The sequence below is a fragment of the Solanum dulcamara genome, chromosome 1 (assembly GCF_947179165.1).
Source record: "Solanum dulcamara chromosome 1, daSolDulc1.2, whole genome shotgun sequence".
Taxonomy (NCBI): Eukaryota; Viridiplantae; Streptophyta; class Magnoliopsida; order Solanales; family Solanaceae; genus Solanum; species Solanum dulcamara.
In genome coordinates this window covers 87,519,774-87,538,377 of record NC_077237.1, presented here as the reverse complement: position 1 = coordinate 87,538,377, position 18,604 = coordinate 87,519,774, and the positions used below count along the sequence as shown (strand labels likewise).

Sequence of the window (18,604 nt, the reverse complement as noted above, 5' to 3'; positions counted from 1 at the left end):
AATCGTGATTTACCATTTTTTTGTACACCTTTATATAGTACAAGAAAGATAAGAAAAACAATAGAGTTATAAATATGAAAAGAATAATTACAGGGGAAAGGATAAAACAAATAAGGTTGAAATATGAAAAGACTATAATGTAAATACTAAATAATGTAACCTTTCATCTTTTGACTCAACATCTTTCCATTTTTATTTTTTAATAATAAAATAATATGCTATAATTATTATTTAATATTTAATTAATTAAATATTTTATAATATTTTAATTTAGTGTAGGGGGTAAAATGATAATCCAACTTTGAGGTTAGGATCTTCCCACATTTAATATATTAATTCAGAATACATTACCAACCTAATTAATTAGTTCCCAAGTTCTCTTTATATTTAGTGAGGATTTACCCTATTTGATATCTTAAATTCTCGTTTTTAAGTACAAATAAATGTTACATCATATATAAATAACGTATTATCAGGGACGATAGAAGGATAAGGCAATAAGGTCATAAATATCAAGGATACCATAAATATTAAGTATAAATCCATCCATTATATTGTTGTTGAATCATAAAAGGAAACAAGGCCAAATCAATCACATAATCTCCAATAAAAGGTTTTCTCTCAAGTCCTTACGATTAAGAGCACTTGTCTCGAGTTTTAAATAGATGACAAAATTATTCTATTTCAAATAGTTCAACGGTCATGCTAATTATATGGCCTATTTGAGCCAAAAATATAGTAACAAAAATATTTTTGAGCTAAAAACGTAACGAAGAATAACACTATCCCATTTTAAATAATTCAGAAATATACTTAACCCTTTTAACCGTCATTAGTATAGTTATTTGTTAAGCTTTTTTGATTTCAAATGGATGGAAAATCTCCTTATCTAATCCACCACATGTGTTCATTCTCAAATCATCAACTTTTTTTTTGTGCATGTGTAAACTAGCCAAAGAAAATCAATGAAAAACTATCAAAACTTTATTTATTTATTTATTTATTTATGTTGCAGACATTTTTACTCGTTTTTTAACTTTATTTTAGGAGTTGTAGTTTGAACATATGACCATAATAACAAATGTTTTTGGTTTGTCTTCTTTTTAACTTTAAAAAGTAAGCAGACAATAAAAATATTAATACAGTTTGTGTACTAGAAAGTTTCAACAAGTAGGACATCCTGTTCCTTACTTTTCCTTTCTCCTCCACTCTTGCGATTTTGATCGCGCCCGGTAGGGCTGTATGGGGCAAATCGATAAACCGCATCAAATCGATAAACCGAACCAAACCGGAAAAAAAGCCCGACTAGTAGTTTGATTTGACTTGGTTTGGTATTTAGAAAAAAAATCCAACCATTATAGGGTTGGTTTGGTTTTAACTAAAAAAAATCAAACCGAACCTAAACCGATCCGATTATAGATATACTACTTTTAAATTATGTTATACATAAAAATATTTATTAAAATGTAATTTATAAATATTTTTTAAAATTTTTTCATAATTTTGTTTTCTTTCTTACATTTAGATTTGGACTTGAGAAGCTCATCTAAATAATATACAAAAAAGCTCATCTTATAAAGTTATATTATAAAGTTAAAACTTCAAACAGTGTGCTGCCTCCATCTTATATGTTGATATTTTGTACTAAAACTCTTTTTAAGAAGCACTGCTCTGTGCTTTTTATTAGATACTATGAAAAATCCGAAAAATTCGAAAAAACCCTAAAAAACCAAAAAAATTCAAAAAACCCGAGAAAAATTGATATCGAAAAACCCATTTTTTATTGGTTTGGTTTGATTTATAGATTTAATAACCCGACACAAGTGGTTTGATTTGATTTGTAAAAAATCCGAACCAACCCGGTCCATGTACACCCTAGCCCCCGGTAAAAATTTATCCACACTCGATCCTTACAACAGAGCAATGAATGTAAGACGTGTTTTGCTTTTCTTAATGAAAATAGCATATGTTATTATATTAAACACAACAAAATTACAAAAGTTGAAATACTTTGCTCATGACCAAGAGTTTAAACAAATACAACAATAGGTACGCCTCAATCTCAAACAAGATGAGGTTGACTATGAACTCTCACCGACAAATGTCGTGTGCTTATTGTTTTCTTCAATAAGATATTTAATGTAGTCCAAGCTTATAAAGAAGACAACCTAAATGATGTAGAACTAGAAAATAAGTTGTGAACATTATACAAAAAAAATGAAATCAAATTTGTCTTGCATCAATGTCCAGTACATAAATAGTGTTACAAATGTGACTTCACCATGCCATAAGTGTTTTCCTTTCACTCAAATAATCCACAAAAGAATACACGAAGAGAGCTTCCGAGAGCATTTTATTCTCCTTCACTCAAAACTGGAACGATGAGTGGTTTCAACTGCGCAAGGTACACGATTGCCCACCTATCCACGACAAAAGAAACACAACAATGAATTTTCTTCTCGTTGTTGACTGCTAAATCTAAATTTAACGACGAAAATAGCAAATAGAGAATTGTTACTCCAGTACATGTAACTTGCAATAACGACTTTTATTACAGTCAAATCTCTTTATAAGAAGATCATTTGTCCTGATACATAAGATGAAAGATCATTCCCAGAAAATATGGTTGTTATAATGAAATGTTGTTATAAAGGATGATTGGTATTGAGAGGTTTGATTGTATTACTATTACACCTCGATCCCCAACTAATTGGGGTCAGCTTTATGAATTGATAGTCATTATTCTCCATTTGAACCCGTTCTAGTATTCAAGAATTTGTTTTCTGCATGAAGTTTTGGGATTCTCAAAATCACTACCCAAAGTGAAAGAGACTTGTGATAGTTCTATATGGGGAAATTTCATTCCGATAAATTTTTCAACCCCTACTGACATGCTCTTATAATCAAAACGACAAGCTCTAATGGTACTTTAGCTATGTACTAAAAGGCAGTCTTTCTTTCTTAGCCTCCGTGTACAGTCCAACACACCCATATAAAATGAACTGGAAGAAGTATTGAAAATGAACAGGAGCCAATCTCCCTATTCTTTAGAAAGTCAAGAATAAAAATATTTCTTATCGTGAAAAAAAAAAATAGCAACAACAAAATTCCATCATTGGATCACCAGAATTAGTATAGTTCAGTTACTTCCTACATCACACTAATTTAAGTAACCACTCAGTAACATTGATGGCAAACCAAAAAAGTGGCTACAAATAAGTTCCTTGTCAAATGAAAATTTACGTGCAAGGCTAAGGAAGCTTATCAAATACAAGAGCAAAATTAGCACTCTCTGCTTAGCAGAACTAGCAAACATATCCTCAAGTGACGACTCACTCAAACAGTCAAACAACTGAATCACTCACCAACAGAAGCATTGGTGGCTAAAGCAGAACAATGGTCCAAAAATACATGATTCTTTTTTCAAATTGTAGGACAGAGGAACGCTGAGTAATATTCCAGGCATTGCTCATTGATGGAGCTCCCAATTACTTGTTTCCATTCATTAAAGAATAACAGGCATACAACCATTGTTTCTTGATTCACCATATCATGGAGAACAACTTTTTTTCAAGAATACGCTTAATAAAAGTAGGGTTTTTTATTTTTATTTTTTTAAAAAAGAATTTATGACAAGGGAACCGCATCCACTACCCTTTGGTGCGCAGTATAATAGCCTGCAAACTACACGGGAGAGGTAAACCGCACTATGCAAGCTCCGCATGACGAGCTCGACTGAGAAAGGATGTAGAGGGTTTAGCACCAGAGACACCGCCCCCCTTTGGAAGATCCCCTACTCAACCAACTCGGCCACCCTTGTGGGTAAAGTTGGGGGTTTATACAGAACCATCAAAAGGCTTTTCACAACGAATAATAAAACAAGCATTTAGAGGAGAGTTCTGTAGATTTAACCTAAATAATATTAATGATAGCACTTCCCTATCACATAATTTTCACCCACTATCCTCACTAACCTCATCAGCTTCCCTACCAAATCATCATTGTCACTCACTATACCCACACATAAAGCAGGAGGACAGGAGAGAGAGAGAGAGAGTCCATGTATGGTTGTGTGCGCGTGAAAACGGTAGTTCCTACTTCCCATCTGGGATAGTCTTGAGACAAGCATAAAGACGAATGGAAGAACATGAACTTGTTTCATCTTCTAATATACAGAAGCAAAGCAGAATGAAGCAAAACTAGTTGACAAGCCCATGATTCTTGAGAAGAAAATCACAAAAACAATGAGCCATCGAGAGAGAATATTGAAAATTGTTACAAATGCATTAATCTAATGACAAGTAAGAGGAAAATAACGACATTGCAGGAAGGAGGGAGATTTTTTTTTAGATATGGTAACATGTTGACTCAAACCCAAACGGTAAGGTTGGAGGTGGAGGGTCCTGTCCAGTTGAGCTACCCTCTCTTGTCAATCACATAAGCACGGAAGTTTATATATAAACTCCAGCACATTTCTTACTCTCCAAAATGCAAAACTTCAAAAGTATGGAATAGATATAGCAATCTACATCACAATGATCCAAAAAGAAGCATTTATATGTTTCATCTATAAGATGAAATTAGACAATATAAGGATTAGCTACCGGATTTGTGAGGCTAGGATAGGATTCACAAACCATAGTTGTTTGACATTACAAATGAAGATTTTTGACAGAAAAATTAACTGCACACTTTCAAATTTTAGCTTATATATCAATAGACCTGATCGGGAAAATTTAAGCCTCTGAGATTTAGTAGGTTCAGATACAAAGCACGAAATTATGCATATATTTCATATTTTAGGTGGAAGTCAAGCAGATGTAATAGCACAACCAATATATTCAACTAGTCAAGCAAAACATAAATTCCTCAGCAAAAAGTTAATCTTTAGTTATCCCACGATTCGCATTAGTAATTTCTCTATTATATAATCCCTTTGAACAACAAAGGATAAACTACAGGAAACATGACAAAGCAAATTCAGGGAAACATCTTACTACTACCAGGCTTCAAGTCAAACACATGAACTCATACTGTCATATATTGAGGAAATTGTATCGTCTTATGTCTTATTTTGCTTTACTTTCTACATGTTTGTGCATGTGTAGGTGTGTGTGCGAGGGTATAATATCCGTGTTATGACTTATTTTGCTTTACTTTCTACATGTTTGTGCATGTGTAGATGTGTGCGCGCGCGTGGACGTGTGTGCTGTGTAGGTGTGTGTGAGAGAGAAAGAGAAGGGGAGGCAAACTCACATCATCCAACAGCATACTGTAGCGGTGATGATCAATGTCATGTGTAATCTGCATCACACAATTCAATTAGCTATTAGAAACAGAGACCAAAATTATTTCAGCGGAAAAACACTAGCTTTAGAAATTAATGCATCATGGAGAGCTCAGTAGATTAATTAAAAAAAAATTAGTAAAACTAAACAGTGGGACCGACAAAAATCACAATTTGCATCTTCAAGTTAAATTGCATTTGTTTCTTTCGTCGCCTGACATGCCTGAATCATGAAATACTATATGAGTCATTTTTAAGTTAATAGCAAAAAGAACGATCAAGATCTTCATGATACATAATAATGGTAAAATTAGATAATCACTGTCTGGCATCAGATTTAATATTCATTGACCTGGATATGGATCAAAAACTAGAAAACAAAGAAGCCTGGATTAAAGACAAACAGTTAATATAAGTGTCTAGAAGAAAGATAGAACAGAAAATGAGAATAGCTGTTAGCACTAATGAAGCATAACACAAAACACAATACTGACATTTTCTCTGTAGTTTTGGCTCAATTTTTTTTAAATATGTATAAATAACTTATTCAAAACCCGTTAAGCTGTCTTGTCTAGAATTCAAAATCCATAAACTCAAGACCATAGCTCCAGCCGTCGAGCGCTGACACAAAGTTCTATTGCCAAAAAAATGGTTTTTCTTCTACAACAAACCAAACAAACCATAAAAAGCAATAACAACAAGCAATGAAATCGAAACCAAATGCCCACATCAGTAATAGAGACTTTGTATCAACAATCCAAATTTTTATACCAAAAATCAAACTCAACATTAATAACTCAAGAGTTCTATGCAAAGATTTTGTCTTTTTCCATAAACAACAAATATAACAAACCCTAAGCAAATTATAATAAGCAAATTTAAAGCAAACAAAGACAAATTAAACAAATTTGACCATACAGATTAGTAGAAGGCCCTCTGTTGCAGCAAATTCTGGCACATAGAGACGCAATAACACCCACTACCACGAAAATTAGCGTTGTCACCAAAAACCCCATTTTCGTCCGATCTCACAATGCAAAATGCAAATCTGTTTTCTGAAGAAAAAAAAATCAAGTCAAAATTGGTAGAAAAATTATATTAATTTTAGCAAAAAATAGAATTTTGAGCTGAAATTAATACGTGTAGATTATTGAGATTTGAGATTGGATCGTAACGAAATCTGGAAAAAATAATAATTTGTGTTGAATTTTTGTTAACAACAGTTGCTTGATCTAACGACAGAGTTGCTTGATCTAACGACAGATCGATTTGTCGTCAACTTTTGGATATTGGGCCACTTCGGGTTTGTGTTTGGCCCAGTTGTATGAACACTTGGGCTTCTTTGGGCCCAATTTTTAGTCCAAAAGGCCCACTTCAGATATGAAAATATTTAGGAGTGGTATTCCAATTTGGGAAAATTACGCGGATAAGCAAATATATACTAGTTAATTAGATAACATAGATATAGTTTCAATTAATTATGGCTCATGGCAAACATCTAGTTGTAATTATAGTTTGAGTTTTGTATAATTCGCGCGATTATATAGTTGAGTTTTGTATAATTCGAACGATTTATACAAACGTTATGTGCGAATCGAATTGTATAGCGAAATATACAAACACTATGATACGTTTTTCAGATTTTTGATACATACGAATGACGCTGATACATCGCGATTTGATACATAAGTCATTTTCATGATACATCGCTAGTTGATACAAATCAAACATTACAATATCAATAAAACTTATGAATCAGTTTGTAACACCTAATATATCATGAACACAATAAAAATAGCAATAAAACTTATGTTTTACTAATACATTTTGTGTTTGGTTTGTATCAACTAGCGATGTATCATGAAAAGGATTTACGTATCAACATCATTCCTATGTATCAGAAGATAAATTTTTGAAATTTTTACAAATGGTAGAGAATAATTGAAAATATAAGAATATAAGGTGTGTAATTTGGTAATTTTTCCTTCTTTTTAGTTAAGATGAAACATTATATATGTGCAGATATACGTATTCTACTACGTTTTGAAATATAGCAAAATCTCTCAAATTCTTTGACTATTGAACGTTAATAACGTGAATTACGAAATTTTCTCTTTAATAAGCCCAATAATTCCAACTTAGAGAAGCCCAATTAACACTTAGAACTTTCCCTTCTAGCCCACCTCTTTTGTGTATATAAGTAATGGGAAGTGGAACCCTAAAAAAAACAACTAAACAGATCCTCTTCAAGCAGCATTAGCCGATGCATTTCATTATGAAAACCTCAAATATATATTTTTTGAGGTAAATTATCATGAATTCATATGTATTGGAAATTGCTGTTTATAATATAGTTGATAAAGAGTATCTCACAGTAAAAACCTCAAAAGGGTTGGGCATCTCAGAAAGCCATTGTTTTGTTTTTCAATCAACTTTTGGCTCGCTATGGTGCCTACAAAAATATATAAAGTTGTTCTCATGTGATCAGAGATTACGGGTTCAAGCCTTGGAAATATTCTCTTGGCAGAAATGCAAGATAAGAGTGTGTACAATAAACTTGTCGTCGGGCTCTTTTTCGAACCCTATACATAGCGGGGCTTTAGTGCACCGCTCTTTATACAATAATTTTCAATCTTTCTTTTACTATTTTAATCTAAGTTTTTCAAATCCATCGGAATATGGAGTCACTTTTGATAACGAGGTTATTTTTCGATGAGGATTTGAATTTAGTCTGACAGAAAATAAATAAACCATCTTCAACAACAATGAAAAAAAGATATAGATTCGATTAGAATTTAATAGAAAAGTAAGAGAAAATTACAAAAAGAAAAAAAATCAAAAATCAAGCACAATTGTTGGTGTTAATATCTATAGGTTCACCAGCTTGAGCAGCCATGGCAAGTTCAAATTGTTTAATTGAAATTGATGTAAAAGAAATAATTTCAGGAGGTTTTAAATTTTCCCATCCTTTAATTGGATTAATTGTTGTTGATCCATCCCATCCTATATGTGTTAAATGTTTCACATCGGTTGGATATCCTATTTCTATCTCCATTTCCTCTTCCTCTACCTCGCGTTTACGCGCTGCAAAAAAAAAAGTTTTGAAAATATAAGGATAGAAAATGCAAAATAAATAACATTCCCTTAGAGTTGAGTGCGTCAATGAGTGAAGTTATCTACTTGGTATGTCCTATAGAAAGCACCTAGTTTTAGTGTAATATTATTTATATATCCTCTTTTTACAAAAGTTTGAAAATTACTTTGGTTAAGGTGTTTAAATGAAAAAATTACAACTTTAAAGAGGTTGTATATGTATTTGACTTTTTTAGTTTTGTTTTTGTATGAATGTTAGATTTGTGATTGTGGGGAAGTAAAGATACAACAAGAGAACTATTGAGAATGAAATCTTAAAAATAGAAAGTTATACAATGGCCAATAGTTTATTACTTACCAAATAATTGGGAAAAAACTTTGAAATGTCTTTTCAATCTTTGCACATTTTGTGAAAATCTTGGTCTTGTCATGCCCCAAAATCTCCAAAAGCTCTTCATTTTTACACTTGATGAGCTCTCTTCTCCTTCTTGTCTTTCTTGAATAAGTCACTCACACATATTCAATGTCACAAAAAGATAAAAGAATAACAACATATACAAAAGGTATTTGACTAAGTATCAATTATCGTTGTTGTTGTTCTAGAATCTAGAACTTGTAAAAATTAAGTTCTAAACCTACTCCTAGTTTTGAGGTGCTACATTCTTTATGGATATAAATTTGAGATGAAGTTACAGAATTCTGTCGAACTTATAGTTTCTATTCTGGAGTGACATAAGTAAAAGGCGCGGGGGGTGGGGGGTTGTGAGACGTAAAAGGGGAGAAAGCCATACTTGTTTTTTGTGATGAATTCTTTGTTTCCTCAAGTTGACTGGTGGTGGTGACTACAACACTTGATTCAGAACCACACACAATAAAGAATGGCAACATGAAAAACTTCTCTATTGATTTTTCCTTCATATTTCTTCCAATTAGCATATGGAATCAAACAGTAAATTATTATAACATATAAATCACAAATATTGAGAAGATATATTTATATAGAAGGAGAGTTATAATAATGAGATGTGTTAAGCAATTGTCTTAATTAAGAAGTTAGAATGATTTTAGTTATAGAAATGTAAGACATACCCAATATAAAAGTAGGTTGGTGGCAATGTGGCATTAAATTAGAAAGCAAAAAAAGAGAACATACAAATGATGGAGTGGGTTAGAAACTTAATAAAGTGGATATATAGTTGGTTAAACTGTGCAACTCTGCCCAATGTTGGCTGATTATTTGTTCAATTTATTATTATGAAATAAATGAAACCCACTGACCATGGGGGTGGAGTGGGGGATTACATGGTTCATGCATAGTTATATTTTTTTGGGCTTCGATTAATCTAAATTCGGAGGAAGATGTTTCACTTTGAGAGACAAAGTACTGCTTATTAGAAGCAATTTTATACCAAAAGATGATCTATTCTATGGTGAAGCATCCGAAGCATAACTGCACACTCACACGATCTTTGCCGAGAGATAGGAGCATTCGGTGGAACCGGTGAACTACACTTGCTTCTGGATAGATGTGTGGGACAGAGGGCTCGTGGTACCTGCTGCCCACCCTTCCTCCTCTGCTTTGAGAACCGTGTGAACGGAGAGTGGGCAGAAGAGAAGGAGGTCCTCATACGGAGTCGCACACTTACTTGAGCAGTGCGGGAGACTGGGGAATGGGTCGAATCATCAAAGCAAGCCCAAGCCCATGCAAGAATGACCTCATTGTCATGGTGAATCAGCATGTTCTAACACGTGTTTTTTGGTGTGAGTATGTATTTCATATTCGTTACAGGCCAATCGAGGCTAAAGAAGGTCCAACAACGTGCGATATGTGGATTTGATTCACCCTTAGTAATGAGAGGATTGGTCCTCTCATACCAGTGAATTGGGTCGCATACATTGGAGCAAGAGAGTACTGGCTCGCCGCTGTGGATGTAGGTGTTCCCATGAAACGAACCGGTGCCGAGATCTTGATAGAGTATTTACTATTTTACCATAATTTTTTGATGGTGACATATATGTACTTGTATGTTCTTTTTAAGTGAGTGATGTATATATGCCATATTAAAAAGTTTCCTATAGAAAGTATTAGAAGTATATTTATCAATAGAATTTTACTACTTATTTATGTTGATGATAGTCAACATTTCTCAAAGAATCAAAACTGTTATCTTAAATCAGCTAGCGTTGCACTAAAATGGTAAGTACTAAATACTTCTTTGTCTTTAATCAAAATCATGGGATTGAGTTTTGGCGTGGAATTACCTTGTTAGGAAATGTCTTACCTTTCAGTATGAAATTTTTCAATACGAATTTAAATTTAGTGAGGCTCAAATATTAATATCGAGTGAGAAATTTATTCAGAGTAGTTTAAGTAGGCAATATCAAATCATCCTAAAAGATACTTCTACAATCTTTCCTTTTTAGTTTAATAATATCTTAGTGAACCTACTCATTCCCAACTCCTCCAATTACATTGCATGAGGAAGAGTAAAACCAAAGGGAATTTATATATAAAATATCATTCAAATTGGCCAAATGTATTTCTTCATTCTCACAAAAAGTAAAAGAAAGTCAAAACAATTTGGTGTACTTTTATTTGATAATTCCTCAACACCAGAAGTGGAATTGAGTGTTTTTTTTTTTAATTATCTTTTACAAAAAAGATCTCTTTTTTTCATTTTTGGATTTGGTCCAAGCTGACTTGCTCCTTTTAGGTAGGACTTGACTAACAAAAATTATTGCTATTTGTATCAAATTTTTGTTTAATCATCTGATATTTGAAGTCGTTAGATGAATTAAGAGGAATTTCTGAGTATTTTGGCGATCTCAAACATGTCGATATCAATGATAACTCATTATTTTGATGAATCATTTATTTGGACAAAAAAAATTATGTAATCCATTTGATAGTCGTTTTAATCGAAAAAGATGGAGCTTGCTTTGTTGTTTGTTTCATTAATTGTTCATTTTTATTCTTTTGTTTGGTTCAACTTTCACATAATAGCCAACGTCCCCATGAATCAATCCTTGTTTAATTATTTTTACTCGTAACTTTAGTACAAATTCTTTCAATTCTCGATACTTGTGCAGGTGAAAGGTAGTAGATGCTCGATGAAATAATTGAGATGCGTACAAGCTAACATAAAAAAACCATTATTTCTACTCTCTTCGTCCCAATTTATATGAATATGTTTTGACTAATAATAGAGTTTAAAAGGGACTTTTGAAACTTATCGTCTAAAACAAATCTTACAATTTTGTGTGACTATAAATCATCTCGTTAAGATAAATGAAGTCACAACAAGGACATATATCATGATATACACCATATAAAATTTGAAGGGAAACAAAAGTTGGAACTTAGCTTTCATACACATTAAATTGAATCCTTTCTATTTCTCTTCTTTCTTTCTTTGCTTTTCTACTCCCTCAGCTAAACTTAAGAGAGTCAAATAGTTGCTCCAACAGTTGTTAAATAGACAACAGTAACCTATATATATTGGAACAACTCGTAGTCACGATTTCTTGTATGGACACGAGTTATGTAACGTTCAGTGCTACTTACCAGTGTAGCCGATTACTGGCAGCTTGCATAAGGGGGTGGAGAAAGTAAGCCCCTAACGTCAATGCTGTTATCGATAAATATGGCAATCTGATAAATTCCTTGTAATAATCTTCAGGCAACTTTTGGCGGCCATCAAGAATAGCTGCAAATGGAATGACACTCGTTCTGTTCTTCACGACTTCAAAAGCCTCACCATATCGTATGGCTAACCTCCGGTCTCCATTCCAAGCACCAAACAGATGATGTCCTATCAGACCTACTGAGGCTGCCACTGCAACTGAATTCCCGATCCACAGTGTGTGAGCTAAGCACCATATCACCTGCCCAACCAACTAATATGGGGAAGAGAAATTTCACTTAGCTATCAAAGACGGGATAACTTATACCAAGAAATGAGAACAGCAAATAAAAGCAAAAATACAGGACTGTCGTGTAACAAAGATGCACAAAGACACTTATTTTCACGATTTTCAGGACTTGAGATGGTTCATCTGTACTAAATCCTCAATTATGGAACAGCTTCATCAATTGGTAGGTTTCGTTCCTTTTATGTATTAGCAGAAATGGATTACAATAACCTTTACCTCCTTTCCCGTATAGGCTCATTCTGCAGCAACATCTACCTGGCGTTTCTTGTGATATTATTCTTTGTAACATGCCTTATTTAAATCCTTTGAAGAAAACCATTGACCGATAGAGACAATTGTTGATTCTAAGAATCAAGGTAAAATTTAATTTAAATGCAAGACTGAAATACACGAAAAAACTATAAAAATTAGTCCTAAACTCTACAAAAATGATAATTAGAAATCATGACTTTAAACCTCCTCCGTTATAGTAGTGACGTCATATCCTGGAAAATAGAAGAACCGGAGGATGGGGTGATTAGACATGACATGACACATTTTCAGCTTACTGAAGACATGACCCTGGATAGAAATGTATGGAGGTTGAGTATTGGGGTTGGCGGCAGAGTAGATAGCCAAGTGTTGTTGTACTTTTATGTGGGAGAGGAAGAGGTCTAGTCTCCTCTTCTCATTCTTTAGTAGTATTATTTAGTATCCGTATCGATGGAAGACAAGATGCGGGAAATACGACTGAGATGATTTGGGCATGTGAACAGGAGAGGCACACATGCCCCAGTGCGGAGGTGTGAGAGGTTGGCCATGGATGGTTTCAGAAGAGGTAGGGGTAGACCGAAGAAATATTGGGGAGAGGTGATTAGACAAGACATGACGCAGTTACAGCTTACCGAGGACATGACCTTAGATAGGAGGGTGTGGAGGACCCATATTAGGGTAGAAGGCTAGTACATAGTCTCGTTATTATTCCGTATTAGTAGGCGCATTAGCGCACTATAATTTCTTATGCTCTGACTTCTGTTATTATCTTTCTATCACTTTCTGTACTTTGATTATTCTATTTTATCTGTGTCGCTTTCGTTATTTGCGTTATTCGTTATTTGCTTTCCCATAACGCTTTAAACTTCTTAGCCTTATCTGACCTCTTTTTATGCTTCTTTTGAGCCGAGGGTCTCTCGGAAACAGCCTTCCTACCTTGGTAGGAGTAAGGTCTGCGTACACTTTACCCTCCCCAGACCCCACATTGTGGGATTTCACTGGGTTGTTGTTATTGTTGTATCGTATTTTATTCTTCATTTTTTATTACTACTTGTTGCCTCTTTGCTTGGTATATATTGCTATTTTGTTGTTATTTTTCTTCCCATCCTACATTGATTACACTTCTTTGGAGCCGAAGGTCTATCGGAGACAACCTCTCTGCCCTACAGAGGTAGCAGTAAAGTCTATGTACATCTTACTCTTTCCAAACCCCACTTGTGGGATTACACTGGGTATGTCGTTGTTGTCATATTGTGAAAAATATTGAAATCTGGTTCAGAAAGAGCTTTGAAACTAAAAGTAAGCATTGGTATTTCGGGACAAGCCACATTATGAAATCATTCATTCGGTATCTTCTACAATGGTAGGTTACATTTAAGTGAAAGTTGAGCATATACCTGTGGATGCCTGGTAATCCTCATAATCCCAGTTTCCCAAAGATGCATCTTGGGCTTGTCAACAGCCGCTACCTCTAGTAAATTGAATGTCGATGGGTATAGGAAGAAGAAGGAAATAAAGTTAGAAAACCAAACTAGTTCATGAATCCCAGCAATGCTGTTTAATTGCCATAACTGCACTCCATCGTATCGGTGGTCAATGAAATACACCTGTAAATCGTCATAAGAACCTTTGTTTATGTTAAATTTCCATCTATCAAGCATTGCACCGTAAAATTATAAAAGTTACCAGAAAAATAATAAATTCTCAGTTTCTGCCGGCAGACTAGAAACTCACAATTGTGCTGACTGCCAATGGCAGAGATACCCCAGCAAACAATACACGAAAAGCACGCTCTCCAATGAGCTCCTCACCTTTGTCTCTAAGACTAGCAAGACCACTGTGAACTATTGCGAAAATCAAGGTAAGGGAAAGCATTACAATCTGCATAGAAATATTTGGATAAACTCTCAGCAAACAGAAATTTAGGTTTGCAAATCGAAAAATTTATATAGCGTATGCTGGTTACCAAGAAAGCCAAAGTGGAAGCGAAGTAACTAAGTATACAAAGAAAGAAATAACAGAAATGAACTTTCAGACAACTCTATGTTGACCTATATGATTCGTCAAGAACTTAATGCATCTCTTGCCTATTATCAAGAAGACTAACAGAATGAATCCAGAACAAATAAATACTTTCCGACCATTATCAAGGCTAAATAGTCTTCATGGCAAGGCGAAGACATTATGTTCCTCTACATGTGCTCAAACATAAGCAACCTCATGTAGCTGTTAAGAGTTTTAAGGAGATTAACAACTTCAAATCGACCTTCCTTAGTTGGTTCTTATTTGACTATTCACGGTGTCTCACAGAGTTCTTCGATAAAACTAAACCAACAAAAGTTGCACCTTATAAAAGTCTTGAATGTAAACCAATTCACAATTTTGTTTTAGGAATTACACAGGACTAACACCAAGTGACAAGAAAACGAAGAAATCAACAATATTAAAATCAATAAAAAAATTAACAAAATTGTTATGAATGAAAGTTTGCAGATAAATATTTATCTATCTTTTTCTCATCTCCATAAAGCTTAAAAGCTTGTTCCTACCAGCTCAATCCTTAACCGTGCTGATAGATTAAACTAGTTCCTGATTTTTAAAATACAGAGGCCCGGGATGACTCATCTTGCCACCTTTGATTTATATGCTAGAGTCTACAACAACAACAACATACCTAATGTAATCCCACAAGTGGGCTGTGGGGAGGGTAACATATACACAGACCTTACCTCTACCTTTTCAGGGTAGGAAGGTTGTTTCCGATAGACCCTCAGCTCAATTATATGCTAAAGTCTAAATAGCAGAACTTAAAAGTCTAGAGCCCCATTTCATTGTCAAAACAGAATTATAACACAACAATCAGTGGCTGATATCACACAAGGGTGTGAGCTGCAGTCACTGAGACAAGAATGAAGACCATGTTAGACCAAGGTTTAAATCACGGCAGCAGCCAAAAACTAAAAAAGAGTTTGATAATCTCTTCCTATTTGTCTAACGCTCGGTGGATAGAGTTACGTAATACCTATATTGGTAAGAGAATATAAGTACCCGGTAAAATAGTAAAGGTGTGAGAAAGCTGGCAGGGACACTACTATTAAGAAAATATGCATATGAAAAATAACCAAGCTTTGGCAGAAGTGCTACAAGGAGTGCAAATGAGGAAGAAGTGGAAACTCCGTCCCCTGTCAGAAAACTACAAAATTTTTATAATCACTATACAATAAAGTTGAGAAACAGAATATAGAATAATGGAACACCCAAGTAAGTAAGGGCGCGTTTGGTCATGAATTTTCTTTTACTTTTTTCCTCCGGAGTTCAAACTCTAGAAAACACGTTAAGCCATAAATTTCCATAATTTTCAGAAATTTGAAAAACATCAAAAAAAATCGTTTGGTGGTAGTATAGAACACCATGTCGGTAGTAGTATAATGTAGTCTTTGGCTTTTGGTATTTGATATCATCTATGGTTTACTATGTTTAAGTGACCACATCTTGTTGTTGTTGTTGTTACGGTTCCTTGCATATATGTGTTGCACTGCTTTGCTATTAGTTGTCATGTTTCTCCACACTACCTTTTTTCGTTTTATAACTGCTATGATTTGCTTGAGCCGTCTTTCGAAAATAGCCTCTCTACCTCCGAGAAAACTGCATACACTCTCCTCTCTTCAGAAACCACGTTGTTGAATTTCACTAGATATGTTATTATTGTTGTCATCATTGAAAAACATCAAAAAGCTATTTTACCTTTTTCACTCTAAATTACTCACAAAAATTCAAAACAACTCCATTTTATACTAATGGTCAAACACAACTCAAATTTTCAACTATCATTTTTTTGGAAAAAAAAACATATACTCACAATTTTCATGGCTAAATGCCCCTAATTATCTTTTATTTATAAGTTTCTTTTTTTTCAAAAAAGATAATTTCTTTATTTCAAAAAGAATGTCTCTTTTACTTTTTAATCTATTTCAAAAAGTATGACCTCCTACTTTTTTGGTAAAACTTTAATTTCAATTTTTCACCAATCATATCTAAGATAACAAGATTAAAGGATATTTTAGTACATTTAACGTAACTTTAATTTAGAAGTTAAAGATGAAAAAATTTATTTTAGTATATTTTTTTTTCTGTTCTAACAATTTATACACCTATAACCAAGTAAATAAATAAAATCAAAGCAATATCTCAAAACCCAATTCATAAAAAATAAATACAAACAGAACAGATAAAGCAATTAAGCAAAAATACCCACCTCATGGCTATCTGAAATACTTGAAACAGCATCAATAAATGATTTTCCAAATCCAGTAGAGTTGTCAATCCAAACAACATTAAGAACATAAAGCACAACACCAAGAATCCCAGTAAAATAAACCCAAGATGAAATCTTTTGTTTGGATAACTCAAATTCTGCAGAATCTTCACCCACCATCAAGATTTCATCTTTTTCATCTGTTTGTGTTCTTCCCACTGAAATTGGCCAAAATTCCTTTCTGGGTTTTGAGGGAAATGGTAAAAATGGAGTCTTGGTGGTGAGTTTGTTGGTGGGGTGATATGCTATAGCTATGGTTTGTTTGGGAGTTGGAATTTTATGGTGTTTTGATAATAAAGGAGAGAAAGGAGAAAGAGGGTGTGAGAGGAAAATTGAAGAAGCCATTTTTACAAGATTATGTGAACTCTCTAATGTGTGTGTGTGAGAGAGAGAAGTTTGGTATTTATAGTGCTTCGTTGGCCTAAGTTCCCAAAATATGCAAGTATTTTTTGTTACAAGTATTTTGAAAAATAAATATAAATATTTTTATTTTATTAATATTAAAGCAACAATTTATGTTCTTCAAGATTTTAGAAGGAATTTTGAAGAAAAACAATTTGTACTATTACTCAAAGATATTTATTTTATTCTATAAAAATTGATCAAATACTTTAATTCTCTAAATTTTTTTTTTACAAAACTCTTAGGCTTAGTCATGTTTATCATTGTAGAACTTTATTCGTGGTGTCTTGCTTTTGCTTTTTACCGCCATCAATTTTTTTATGATATTTCGGTTATTGATCTATTTTATTATTGTTACTATTTTTGTAGTAGTTGTCATCTTTTTTTTACTGTCATTTTTCCTTTTCATACTTACTCTGATTTGTTATACATGGCCAACGATTCTTCTGAAAACAGTCTTTATACCTTCACAAGATAAATATATAATTTGTATGCACTTTATCCTCTCTAAATTTTGCTTTATCATTTTTTCTTTCATACTTACTCTAATTTATTGTACTCGAATAAAGATTCTTCTAAAAATAGTCTTTGTACATCTATAAGATAATGATATGATTTACATGCACTATTCTTTTTAAATCCTACACGTAAAATTTCACTCAATATAATATGTACAAAAATGTGACCAAACAAGTTATTAGGCAAGGCAAGAAAGGTATCTTAAATGAGATGTGCTTTTTGGTGGGTATTTTGGACAGCTAGTGGAGGTAAGTGGGTAAATGGCACACTGGTGATTATTTTTGTTTTTTTTTCTTGTTTTAGGTTTGGGTCGGCAAAACTATATTATAAAAAGAATCATCTATATACATTCAAGTTGGATAAAAACTTGCTCAAGTAAAATATTTACATCAAATAAATAGACATATGATATGTATTAAGCAAAATTGAAAAAGAATCATCTATATACATTTAAGTTGGATAAAAACTTGCTCACGTAAAGTGTTTACACCAAATAAATAGACATATGATATGTATTAAGTAAAATTGAAAAAGAATCATCTATATACATTTATGTTGGATAAAAACTTGCTCACGTAAAGTGTTTACACCAAATAAATAGACATGATATGTATTAAGTAAAATTGAAAAAGAATCGTCTATATACATTTATGTTGGATAAAAACTTGCTCACGTAAAGTGTTTACACCAAATAAATAGACATGATATGTATTAAGTAAAATTGATTTAGTATGAACATCTAATATTCATAAGTCAGACCCCACGATGTGAAATTTCACTGAATTGTTGTTGTTGTATCTAAT

General features: G+C 33.2%; 3 protein-coding genes across 3 annotated transcripts; all 3 read right to left on the bottom strand.

Annotated features, from left to right (window-relative positions):
- Positions 1 to 2,178: 2,178 nt before the first annotated feature.
- Positions 2,179 to 6,518, bottom strand: LOC129883229 (V-type proton ATPase subunit e1). The gene is made up of 4 exons (XM_055957846.1): positions 6,428 to 6,518; positions 6,206 to 6,342; positions 5,257 to 5,304; positions 2,179 to 2,420 (listed from the first exon to the last, which is right to left on the bottom strand). Exons 2-4 carry the CDS (start codon positions 6,301 to 6,303, stop codon positions 2,354 to 2,356), a joined length of 213 nt encoding a protein of 70 aa, XP_055813821.1. The 5' UTR covers positions 6,304 to 6,342; positions 6,428 to 6,518; the 3' UTR covers positions 2,179 to 2,353.
- A 1,462-nt stretch (positions 6,519 to 7,980) lies between these two features.
- LOC129890741 (CRIB domain-containing protein RIC4-like) lies at positions 7,981 to 9,347 on the bottom strand. Its single transcript, XM_055966231.1, has 3 exons — positions 9,172 to 9,347; positions 8,739 to 8,876; positions 7,981 to 8,371 (listed from the first exon to the last, which is right to left on the bottom strand). Exons 1-3 carry the CDS (start codon positions 9,314 to 9,316, stop codon positions 8,130 to 8,132), a joined length of 525 nt encoding a protein of 174 aa, XP_055822206.1. The 5' UTR covers positions 9,317 to 9,347; the 3' UTR covers positions 7,981 to 8,129.
- Positions 9,348 to 11,672: 2,325 nt separating this feature from the next.
- Positions 11,673 to 17,321, bottom strand: LOC129883218 (15-cis-zeta-carotene isomerase, chloroplastic). Its single transcript, XM_055957835.1, has 4 exons — positions 16,821 to 17,321; positions 14,300 to 14,446; positions 13,963 to 14,172; positions 11,673 to 12,277 (listed from the first exon to the last, which is right to left on the bottom strand). The coding sequence occupies exons 1-4, from the start codon at positions 17,223 to 17,225 to the stop codon at positions 11,942 to 11,944; spliced, it is 1,098 nt and encodes a 365-aa protein (XP_055813810.1). The 5' UTR covers positions 17,226 to 17,321; the 3' UTR covers positions 11,673 to 11,941.
- Positions 17,322 to 18,604: the final 1,283 nt, after the last annotated feature.